We start from the raw sequence: 12500 nt of genomic DNA on the forward strand, positions 1-12500 counted from the left end.
TTCGAGGGGTGGTGTTGTGATTGATTCGAGGGGTGGTGTTGTGATTGATTCGTGGGGTGGTGTTGTGATTGATTCGTGGGGTGGTGTTGTGATTGATTCGAGGGGTGGTGTTGTGATTGATTCGTGGGGTGGTGTTGTGATTGATTCGTGGGGTGGTGTTGTGATTGATTCGTGGGGTGGTGTTGTGGTTGATTTGTGGGGGTGGTGTTGTGATTGATTCGTGGGGTGGTTTTGTGATTGTTTCGTGGGTGGTGTTGTGATTGATTCGTGGGGTGGTGTTGTGATTGATTCGTGGGGTGGTGTTGTGATTGATTCGTGGGGTGGTGTTGTGATTGATTCGGGGGGTGGTGTTGTGATTGATTCGTGGGGTGGTGTTGTGATTGATTCGTGGGGTGGTGTTGTGATTGATTCGTGGGGTGGTGTTGTGATTGATTCGTGGGGTGGTGTTGTGATTGATTCGTGGGGGGGGTTGTGATTGATTCGTGGGGTGGTGTTGTGATTGATTCGTGGGGTGGTGTTGTGATTGATTCGTGGGGTGGTGTTGTGATTGATTCGTGGGGTGGTGTTGTGATTGATTCGTGGGGTGGTGTTGTGATTGATTCGTGGGGTGGTGTTGTGATTGATTCGTGGGGTGGTGTTGTGATTGATTCGTGGGGGGGTGTTGTGATTGATTCGAGGGGTGGTGTTGTGATTGATTCGTGGGGTGGTGTTGTGATTGATTCGAGGGGTGGTGTTGTGATTGATTCGTGGGGTGGTGTTGTGATTGATTCGTGGGGTGGTGTTGTGATTGATTCGTGGGGTGGTGTTGTGATTGATTCGTGGGGTGGTGTTGTGATTGATTCGTGGGGTGGTGTTGTGATTGATTCGTGGGGTGGTGTTGTGATTGATTCGTGGGGTGGTGTTGTGATTGATTCGTGGGGTGGTGTTGTGATTGATTCGTGGGGTGGTGTTGTGATTGATTCGAGGGGTGGTGTTGTGATTGATTCGTGGGGTGGTGTTGTGATTGATTCGTGGGGGGGTGTTGTGATTGATTCGTGGGGTGGTGTTGTGATTGATTCGTGGGGTGGTGTTGTGATTGATTCGTGGGTTGGTGTTGTGATTTATTCGTGGGGTGGTTTTGTGATTGATTCGGGGGGTGTTGTGATTGATTCGAGGGGTGGTGTTGTGATTGATTCGTGGGGTGGTGTTGTGATTGATTCGTGGGGGGGGGTGTTGTGATTGATTCGTGGGGTGGTGTTGTGATTGATTCGTGGGGTGGTGTTGTGATTGATTCGTGGGGTGGTGTTGTGATTGATTCGTGGGGTGGTGTTGTGATTGATTCGTGGGGGGGGTTTGTGATTGGTTTGGGGGGGGGGGTGGGGATTGGTTTGGGGGGTGGTGTTGTGATTGATTCGTGGGGTGGTGTTGTGATTGATTCGTGGGGTGGTGTTGTGATTGATTCGTGGGGTGGTGTTGTGATTGATTCGTGGGGTGGTGTTGTGATTGATTCGTGGGGTGGTGTTGTGATTGATTCGTGGGGTGGTGTTGTGATTGATTCGTGGGGGGGTGTTGTGATTGATTCGTGGGGGGGTGTTGTGATTGATTCGTGGGGTGGTGTTGTGATTGATTCGTGGGGGGGTGTTGTGATTGATTCGTGGGGTGGTGTTGTGATTGATTCGTGGGGTGGTGTTGTGATTGATTCGTGGGGTGGTGTTGTGATTGATTCGTGGGGTGGTGTTGTGATTGATTCGTGGGGTGGTGTTGTGATTGATTCGTGGGGGGGGGGTGTTGTGATTGATTCGTGGGGTGGTGTTGTGATTGATTCGTGGGGTGGTGTTGTGATTGATTCGTGGGGTGGTGTTGTGATTGATTCGTGGGGTGGTGTTGTGATTGATTCGTGGGGTGGTGTTGTGATTGATTCGTGGGGTGGTGTTGTGATTGATTCGTGGGGTGGTGTTGTGATTGATTCGTGGGGTGGTGTTGTGATTGATTCGTGGGGGGGTGTTGTGATTGATTCGTGGGGTGGTGTTGTGATTGATTCGTGGGGTGGTGTTGTGATTGATTCGTGGGGTGGTGTTGTGATTGATTCGTGGGGGGGTTTGTGATTGATTCGTGGGGTGGTGTTGTGATTGATTCGTGGGGTGGTGTTGTGATTGATTCGTGGGGGGGGTGTGGGGTTGGTTAGTGGGGGGGTGTTGTGATTGATTCGTGGGGTGGTGTTGTGATTGATTCGTGAGGGGGGTGTTGTGATTGATTCGTGGGGTGGTGTTGTGATTGATTCGTGGGGTGGTGTTGTGATTGATTCGTGGGGTGGTGTTGTGATTGATTCGTGGGGTGGTGTTGTGATTGATTGATTCGTGGGGTGGTGTTGTGATTGATTCGTGGGGTGATGTTGTGATTGATTCGTGGGGTGGTGTTGTGATTGATTCGTGGGGTGGTGTTGTGATTGATTCGTGGGGTGGTGTTGTGATTGATTCGTGGGGTGGTGTTGTGATTGATTCGTGGGGGGGGGGGGTGTTGTGATTGATTCGTGGGGTGGTGTTGTGATTGATTCGTGGGGTGGTGTTGTGATTGATTCGTGGGGTGGTGTTGTGATTGATTCGTGGGGTGGTGTTGTGATTGATTCGTGGGGTGGTGTTGTGATTGATTCGTGGGGTGGTGTTGTGATTCGTGGGGTGGTGTTGTGATTGATTCGTGGGGTGGTGTTGTGATTGATTCGTGGGGTGGTGTTGTGATTGATTCGTGGGGGGGTTTTGTGATTGATTCGTGGGGTGGTGTTGTGATTGATTCGTGGGGTGGTGTTGTGATTGATTCGTGGGGTGGTGTTGTGATTGATTCGTGGGGTGGTGTTGTGATTGATTCGTGGGATGGTGTTGTGATTGATTCGTGGGGGGGTTTTGTGATTGATTCGTGGGGGTGGTGTTGTGATTGATTCGTGGGGTGGTGTTGTGATTGATTCGTGGGGTGGTGTTGTGATTGATTGATTCGTGGGGTGGTGTTGTGATTGATTCGTGGGGTGGTGTTGTGATTGATTCGTGGGGTGGTGTTGTGATTGATTCGTGGGGTGGTGTTGTGATTGATTCGTGGGGTGGTGTTGTGATTGATTCGTGGGGGGGTGTTGTGATTGATTCGTGGGGTGGTGTTGTGATTGATTCGTGGGGTGGTGTTGTGATTGATTCGTGGGGTGGTGTTGTGATCAGTGTGGGTTCTTATGATTAGTGTGGGTTATCAATGTTAGTGTCGATTTGTTATGATGACTTTAGGTAGAATACCAGAGCGAGTTTGTTTCCCTGGTGTTGCATGTAGAGGTGTATTTTAACTGTTAAGATATATATATATATATATATATATATATATATATATATATATATATATATATATATATATATTTATTTATATATATATATATGTGTGTGTGTGTGTGTGTGTGTGTGTGTGTGTGTGTGTGTGTGTGTGTGTGTGTGTATACATATATATATATATATATATATATATATATATATATATATATATATATATATATATACATATATATATGTATATGTATAAGCATAATATTTTACTTTCCTTCGTTTAAATAAAGTGTAGAAGTGACTAATCTCGAACGGAAATTTCAAGGGACAAGAAACGAAAGATAAATGAATGACATGCATTTCCCTCCCCTTTCAGAGTATAAATCGAATCGACGCAAATGAATGAATAATAATAATAATAATAAAAATAATGATCTCAAAGTCCCTCTATAACGAACGTGTCATGAAACTTCTCGATTACGCGAGATACGGAGAATTTCCAATTACTTTTTAATTCAACAGTTTGACGTCCATCATCACAATGAATTAAAATCGTCAGCATTTAAATTATAATTGGTCGCCTTGGTAGTTAAGTGAAGTGGAGGTCATAACTACAAAGTCTCTGGGGTTCATCTATCTTATTGTCTACTCTTCTAACATGTTTTTTTTGACAGGGGTGTAATTAGACACTCTCCCCCCCCCCCCACCACCACCACCACACTGCCTTGATATATGTTACATGTTCCTTTTTCCTTGTTGTCTTAATATCTTGATAATTTTTTTTCGTCTTTATATCTGTAGTGCGATTTTTTTTCTCACTATTTTTTCCGATCGTCTTGATAATATTTTGTTTTGCCATCTGTTAAACACTTTTATTTTTTTTTTTGACTTTCTTGGCATCTGCCACACTTTTTCCTAGTCTGTCTTGGCATCTGCAACACAATTTCCCCCTGACTATCTTGCTATCTGCAATACGTGCCCCCCTCCCCCGATTGTCTTGACATCTGCAACACGCTCTTTCCCCCCCTAGTTGTCTCGATGTCTGCACCACGATTCTTTTCAGACTCTTGATATTTGCAACATTACTATCACAACAAACTATTCCCCGTAGTGGTGCCGATCAATTTGCATAAGGACGCCATTTTTCCTCTTAGATTTAGTTAAAACAAACATCTTGACCTCCATTTGTCGAACTTATTAAGGCATATCTTAGTAACTTATAAAATATGAATATTTCGATTACTAGGAATATCGCAATGTAGTCTATTTATAATTATGATCGACGGCAATCTTATCCTTTGGGAGACTGCAGTTGCATAGCCATGATGCATGCAAAGCGCCTCTCTTACGTTCCTAGAATCATTATAATAACTATGATGTAACTATGAGTAGTAGTCATTTGGTTTTATAATGATAATGATGATTAGATGGTAATAAAGATGTCAGTCTTGTAGATAATAACTATGATGATAATTGCAGTAATAGTAATAATTCTTGTATTCGGAATGTTCATGATCATCATAATTACTATAATTACAGTTATGCTTTCTAATATATCTTCGATGTATTAATACTTTACTTTGTTTATTCATCTGTCTATTTTAATGAAGTATAATTATTTTTCCTGGTAAAACGAAACCACAAAACACTAAAAAACTCATTAAATTTTTTTTTAGGAAATAAAATTATTTCCAATTTAACAACTCTACTTTGCCAAAAACGAGCCAAGCGAAACCCAAAAAATTAAGAATTTTCTTTTTAATACGCCAACATAAATTACTCCGCATACATTTTCGATTTTCAGGCTTAATCCAAAACTATATTTAAGGTTTGAATCAAAATTTGATTTCTTAATAGAAGGCTACGTCTTATCTTGATGAACTGAAGAAGAATCTGGGACTCTTTTTTTCATCTAATGATTAATCAACATTGGCTTCAATTTATGACGAACATAGACGAGGGTAGATTAACAAGTGGGTATCAGAGCTTTTTTTACATTCTAAAAAAAAAGGGAAGAGAGAGCGTTGTTGTTGTTGTTTTTCATAGAAATTAGTGAGTCTAACTAAAGGGTGTAGTAAACACGTTAATTCGTTTTCCATTGGCTTTGAAGGTCTCAGGTGATCGTGATTGTGTATATACTTTCGCATGAAGTCTAAATCTGTATTCAGCACCGTTGGGAATTTATGATTCAAACATACTGTTTATACTCCACCAAATTCAAAATATGCCAGAAAGCGCCCGATGGACTGCAGGTTGAAGATTCTGCATGTCAGCAAGGATGATCAAACAAGCAATCTGTTTTTTGTTACACAATGAATATTCCTACTCACTTCCCAAATTATATCGTATTTTCAGAATGTGGCCCAAATGGACTCACCTCCCTCTATGTCTGCTGATGGTATCCTTATCATTGGCGAAGGTTAGTTGAATTTTTGATAATCAAACCTTTTATCAGCTTACACCCATCACCTTTTATCATCTTCTACCTTACACCTATCAAACTTAAAAGAATATCCAGATATCCAAAAAAAAAAAAAAAAAAAAAAAAAAAAAAAAAAAAAAAAAAAAAAAAAAAACAATCACACACACAAGCAACCAAAACCAAAAACAACCAACCAACGACCAACCACTCAACAACCACCCGACCTCCTTCATTCAGGGACAGAGCACCAAGGGCGTTGTGTCCAGCTTCAAGATCTCGGCCAGGATCGAGTCTCGTTATGCTGTCACTCACGTCACGTCAGACATGTATAATCCGGCAGACACGGCGACGGAGCTCCAGTTTAAGATGACGCTTCCCAAGACGGCCTTCATATCATCTCTTATCATGTTGGTATCAAGGAGGAGTTGTGGTGCATGACGTCTAGGGGGAGTTGTGGTGCATGGCGTCTAGGGGGAGTTGTGGTGCATGGCGTCTAGGGGGAGTTGTGGTGCATGGCGTCTAGGGGGAGTTGTGGTGCATGGTGTCTAGGGGGAGTTGTGGTGCATGGCGTCTAGGGGGAGTTGTGGTGCATGGCGTCTAGAGGGAGTTGTGGTGCATGGCGTCTAGGGGGAGTTGTGGTGCATGGCGTCTAGGGGGAGTTGTGGTGCATGGCGTCTAGGGGGAGTTGTGGTGCATGGCGTCAAGGGGGAGTTGTGGTGCATGGCGTCTAGAGGGAGTTGTGGTGCATGGCGTCTAGGGGGAGTTGTGGTGCATGGCGTCTAGAGGGAGTTGTGGTGCATGGCGTCTAGAGGGAGTTGTGGTGCATGGCGTCTAGAGGGAGTTGTGGTGCATGGCGTCAAGAGGGAGTTGTGGTGCATGGCGTCTAGAGGGAGTTGTGGTGCATGGCGTCTAGGGGGAGTTGTGGTGCATGGCGTCAAGAGGGAGTTGTGGTGCATGGCGTCTAGAGGGAGTTGTGGTGCATGGCGTCTAGAGGGAGTTGTGGTGCATGGCGTCTAGAGGGAGTTGTGGTGCATGGCGTCTAGAGGGAGTTGTGGTGCATGGCGTCTAGAGGGAGTTGTGGTGCATGGCGTCTAGGGGGAGTTGTGGTGCATGGCGTCTAGAGGGAGTTGTGGTGCATGGTGTCAAGAGGGAGTTGTGGTGCATGGCGTCTAGAGGGAGTTGTGGTGCATGGCGTCTAGAGGGAGTTGTGGTGCATGGCGTCTAGAGGGAGTTGTGGTGCATGGCGTCAAGAGGGAGTTGTGGTGCATGGCGTCTAGGGGGAGTTGTGGTGCATGGCGTCTAGAGGGAGTTGTGGTGCATGGCGTCAAGGGGGAGTTGTGGTGCATGGCGTCTAGGGGGAGTTGTGGTGCATGGCGTCTAGGGGGAGTTGTGGTGCATGGCGTCTAGGGGGAGTTGTGGTGCATGGCGTCTAGGGGGAGTTGTGGTGCATGGCGTCTAGGGGGAGTTGTGGTGCATGGCGTCTAGAGGGAGTTGTGGTGCATGGCGTCTAGAGGGAGTTGTGGTGCATGGCGTCTAGGGGGAGTTGTGGTGCATGGCGTCTAGGGGGGGGTGTGGTGCATGGCGTCTAGGGGGAGTTGTGGTGCATGGCGTCTAGGGGGAGTTGTGGTGCATGGCGTCTAGGGGGAGTTGTGGTGCATGGCGTCTAGGGGGAGTTGTGGTGCATGGCGTCTAGGGGGAGTTGTGGTGCATGGCGTCAAGAGGGAGTTGTGGTGCATGGCGTCTAGAGGGAGTTGTGGTGCATGGCGTCTAGAGGGAGTTGTGGTGCATGGCGTCTAGAGGGAGTTGTGGTGCATGGCGTCTAGGGGGAGTTGTGGTGCATGGTGTCAAGAGGGAGTTGTGGTGCATGGTGTCAAGATGGAGTTGTGGTGTATGGCGTCTAGAGGGAGTTGTGGTGTATGGTGTCAAGAGGGAGTTGTGGTGCATGGCGTCTAGGGGGAGTTGTGGTGCATGGCGTCTAGAGGGAGTTGTGGTGCATGGCGTCTAGAGGGAGTTGTGGTGCATGGCGTCTAGAGGGAGTTGTGGTGCATGGCGTCTAGAGGGAGTTGTGGTGCATGGCGTCTAGAGGGAGTTGTGGTGCATGGCGTCTAGAGGGAGTTGTGGTGCATGGTGTCAAGAGGGAGTTGTGGTGCATGGCGTCTAGAGGGAGTTGTGGTGCATGGCGTCTAGAGGGAGTTGTGGTGCATGGCGTCTAGGGGGAGTTGTGGTGCATGGCGTCTAGAGGGAGTTGTGGTGCATGGCGTCTAGAGGGAGTTGTGGTGCATGGCGTCTAGAGGGAGTTGTGGTGCATGGCGTCAAGAGGGAGTTGTGGTGCATGGCGTCTAGAGGGAGTTGTGGTGCATGGCGTCTAGAGGGAGTTGTGGTGCATGGCGTCTAGAGGGAGTTGTGGTGCATGGCGTCTAGAGGGAGTTGTGGTGCATGGTGTCAAGAGGGAGTTGTGGTGCATGGCGTCTAGAGGGAGTTGTGGTGCATGGCGTCAAGAGGGAGTTGTGGTGCATGGCGTCTAGAGGGAGTTGTGGTGCATGGCGTCTAGAGGGAGTTGTGGTGCATGGCGTCAAGAGGGAGTTGTGGTGCATGGCGTCAAGAGGGAGTTGTGGTGCATGGCGTCTAGAGGGAGTTGTGGTGCATGGCGTCTAGAGGGAGTTGTGGTGCATGGCGTCTAGAGGGAGTTGTGGTGCATGGCGTCAAGAGGGAGTTGTGGTGCATGGCGTCTAGAGGGAGTTGTGGTGCATGGCGTCTAGAGGGAGTTGTGGTGCATGGCGTCTAGGGGGAGTTGTGGTGCATGGCGTCTAGAGGGAGTTGTGGTGCATGGCGTCAAGAGGGAGTTGTGGTGCATGGCGTCTAGGGGGAGTTGTGGTGCATGGCGTCTAGAGGGAGTTGTGGTGCATGGCGTCTAGAGGGAGTTGTGGTGCATGGCGTCAAGAGGGAGTTGTGGTGCATGGCGTCAAGAGGGAGTTGTGGTGCATGGCGTCTAGGGGGAGTTGTGGTGCATGGCGTCAAGAGGGAGTTGTGGTGCATGGCGTCTAGGGGGAGTTGTGGTGCATGGTGTCAAGAGGGAGTTGTGGTGCATGGCGTCAAGAGGGAGTTGTGGTGCATGGCGTCAAGAGGGAGTTGTGGTGCATGGCGTCAAGAGGGAGTTGTGGTGCATGGTGTCAAGAGGGAGTTGTGGTGCATGGTGTCAAGAGGGAGTTGTGGTGCATGGCGTCTAGAGGGAGTTGTGGTGCATGGCGTCTAGGGGGAGTTGTGGTGCATGGTGTCAAGAGGGAGTTGTGGTGCATGGTGTCAAGATGGAGTTGTGGTGTATGGCGTCTAGAGGGAGTTGTGGTGTATGGTGTCAAGAGGGAGTTGTGGTGCATGGTGTCAAGGGTGAGTTGTGGTGCATGGCGTCTAGAGGGAGTTGTGGTTCATGGTGTCAAGAGGGAGTTGTGGTGCATGGCGTCTTGAGGGAGTTGTGGTGCATGGCGTCAAGAGGGAGTTGTGGTGCATGGCGTCTTGAGGGAGTTGTGGTGTATGGTGTCAAGACGGAGTTGTGGTGCATGGCGTCTAGAGGGAGTTGTGGTGCATGGCGTCAAGAGGGAGTTGTGGTGCATGGCGTCTTGAGGGAGTTGTGGTGCATGGCGTCAAGAAATAGTTGTGGTGCATGGTGTCAAGGGGGAGTTGTGGTGCATGGCGTCTTGAGGGAGTTGTGGTGCATGGCGTCAAGAGGGAGTTGTGGTGCATGGCGTCTTGAGGGAGTTGTGGTGCATGGCGTCAAGAGGGAGTTGTGGTGCAGGCGAGGGGAAGATGGAGGGGGATAAGGTAAGGGGTGAGGAAGAGAGAGAAAGTGAAAGAGACAGAGAGAAAAAGAGAGATAGATAGATAGATTGAGAGAAAAAAAAACATGAGAAAGAGAGAGAGAGAGAGAGAGAGAGAGAGAGAGAGAGAGAGAGAGAGAGAGAGAGAGAGAGAGAGAGAGAGAGAGAGAGAGAGAGAGAGAGAGAGAGAGAGAAAGAGAGAGGAAGAGAGAGAGGAGAGAGAGAGAGAGAGAGAGAGAGAGAGAGAGAGAGAGAGAGAGAGAGTGAGTGAGAGAGAGAGAGGGAGAGAGAAGAGAGAGAGAGAGAAAGAGAGAGAGAGAGATAGAGGAAAGAAAGAGATAGATATAGAGAGAGAAAGAGGAAAGAAAGAGATAGATAGAGAGATAGATAGATAGAGAGAGAGACAGATAGATAGAGAGATAGAGAAATAGATAGATAGATAGATAGAGAGAGAGAGATAGAAATAGAGTGAGTCAGTCAGTGAATCCCATAAAAAGAGAGACGCAAGACCAGCTGTCATGAAACAAAACCATTCCTTTTCCTAGACAACAAGAATTCCAAACGAAGCACATAATCGCCCTTCGTCCACAGGGAGATCGAAGGCCAGAACTACACGAGCGTCGTCAAGGAAAAGGAGGCAGCCAAGAAGACTTACACGTCGGCCAGAGAGCGAGGCAAGACAACCGGCCTGGTTGAACAGAGGTGAGGCGTCCTTTTTGCAACATATGTGGTTCCTCGCACGTTCCGACATGTCCATGCAAGGTTCCCACGCGCACACCAACAGATTCTCACTTGCAGATCTAATAGTGTTGTTTGGTTATCTAATCAGCTGTCATAATTGACTCCTGGGGGATCCCTGTACATCAAACAATAAGGAGTCTTCACTGAGTTCACACGCACGCACGCACGCACACACACACACACACGTCAACAAAACTCAACCGATTAGATATAAAGAAAAAGAAATACAGCCACAAGGAGAAGAAAAACAATCCCTGACGCTTCAATCCGATTTTGCGATTTCCACCCGAGGAGGAGTTTGATGTGACTCGCAACGGTTTTTTTTTTATTTTTTTCCTCCATTTCCCTCCCCTTGTGGCTGTGATTCCTTCGAAGAATCGCCTCCATTACCACAACGATTACCGCCGGCAGGAAGGACGACGACCAAAGGTTCCAAGTGAGCACCAACGTGGCAGCGAAAGGACAGGTCACCTTCTACCTCACCTACGAGGAACTCTTACGGCGCGGCAAGGACGGCTACCTCTATTCCGTGCAGATCCGACCGGGTCACGTAAGTCCTGGGATCTCTCGCATGTTATCAACTTGATATAGATTTCTAGGAGACTTAAAGGTTCTAGAAGTGTCTGTGGGTCTTCAGTAAATTCTGGGATCTCTCGCATGTTATCAACTTGATATAGATTTCTAGGAGACTTAAAGGTTCTAGAAGTGTCTGTGGGTCTTCAGTAAATTCTGGGATCTCTCGCATGTTATCAACTTGACATAGATTTCTAGGAGACTTAAAGCATCTAGAAGTGTCGGAGGGTCTTCAGTAAATTCTGGAATCTCTCGCATGTTATCAACTTGACATAGATTTCTAGGAGACTTAAAGCATCTGGAAGTGTCGGAGGTTCTTCAGTAAATTCTGGGATCTCTCGCATGTTATCAACTTGATATAGATTTCTAGGAGACTTAAAGCATCTAGAAGTGTCGGAGGGTCTTCAGTAAGTTCTGGGATCTCTCGCATGTTATCAACTTGATATAGATTTCTAGGAGACTTAAAGCATCGAGAAGTGTCGGAGAGTCTTCAGTAAATTCTGGAATCTCTCGCATGTTATCAACTTGATATAGATTTCTAGGAGACTTAAAGCATCTAGAAGTGTCGGAGGGTCTTCAGTAAGTTCTGGAATCTCTCGCATGTTATCAACTTGATATAGATTTCTAGGAGACTCAAAGCATCTTGGAATCTCTCGCATGTTATCAACTTGATATAGATTTCTAGGAGACTCAAAGCATCTAGAAGTGTCGGAGGGTCTTCAGTAAATTCTGGAATCTCTCGCATGTTATCAACTTGACATAGATTTCTAGGAGACTTAAAGCATCTAGAAGTGTCGGAGGGTCTTCAGTAAATTCTGGAATCTCTCGCATGTTATCAACTTGATATAGATTTCTAGGAGACTTAAAGCATCTAGAAGTGTCGGAGGGTCTTCAGTAAATTCTGGAATCTCTCGCATGTTATCAACTTGATATAGATTTCTAGGAGACTTAAAGCATCTAGAAGTGTCGGAGGTTCTTCAGTAAATTCTGGAATCTCTCGCATGTTATCAACTTGATATAGATTTCTAGGAGACTCAAAGCATCTAGAAGTGTCGGAGGGTCTTCAGTAAGTCCTGGGATCTCTCGCATGTCATCAACTTGACACAGATTTCTAGGAGACTCAAAGCATCTAGAAGTGTCCATGGATCTTCAGGAAGTCCCAGGATCTCTCTCACATTTCCATTTACCTCAGAATCTAAATCTCTAGTACTCTAGTAGACTCAAAACGTTTAAAAGCGTCGGCAAGTCTTTAGTTCCGGACATACAGGTCGAACTTAATCCCAGCAAATCATGACTCAAAAATCATAAAAGAATACACAGGTCTTAGCTAATCTTAATAATGATTTCAGGTCATACCAGCGGTGCAGGTGGAGGTGGAGATACTCGAGAAAGAGGCTGTGACGAACCTGACCGTCTTAGGAGTACCTGGAGATAGCGTCCACGAGGGTAGGATGGTGACTTGCAGACTTGCAAAGAGATCTACGGTGGTGTTCACCAATTATGATCCATAGTGACATATGATTCATTAGGCATTGGATTTGTGATACTGACTATAGACCAAGATTCCTAGAAACTGTGTTTTCATTATGTAATCACTGAGAAAAATAGTAATATTGTTTGATCATATACGGTATGGTTGCTAACTGACACTTTCTGTAATTAGCCCCCCCCCAAAAAAAA

General features: G+C 46.8%; 1 protein-coding gene across 3 annotated transcripts in view; it reads left to right on the forward strand.

Annotated features, from left to right (window-relative positions):
- Positions 1 to 12500, forward strand: part of LOC122247851 (inter-alpha-trypsin inhibitor heavy chain H3) — a 37219-nt gene that overhangs the window by 2692 nt on the left and 22027 nt on the right. For all 3 annotated transcript variants that reach the window (XM_086536049.1, XM_086536038.1, XM_086536056.1), the window contains exons 2-6: positions 5628 to 5691; positions 5932 to 6101; positions 10098 to 10208; positions 10659 to 10797; positions 12170 to 12266. In XM_086536049.1, coding sequence (XP_086392175.1) covers positions 5629 to 5691; positions 5932 to 6101; positions 10098 to 10208; positions 10659 to 10797; positions 12170 to 12266 — 580 coding nt within the window. In that variant the 5' untranslated portion in view covers position 5628. The remainder of the gene's footprint in view (positions 1 to 5627; positions 5692 to 5931; positions 6102 to 10097; positions 10209 to 10658; positions 10798 to 12169; positions 12267 to 12500) is intronic.

The sequence above is a fragment of the Penaeus japonicus genome, unplaced genomic scaffold, assembly GCF_977035675.1.
Source record: "Penaeus japonicus unplaced genomic scaffold, GWHDUDI00000001_assembly GWHDUDI00000001, whole genome shotgun sequence".
NCBI classification, from domain to species: Eukaryota; Metazoa; Arthropoda; class Malacostraca; order Decapoda; family Penaeidae; genus Penaeus; species Penaeus japonicus.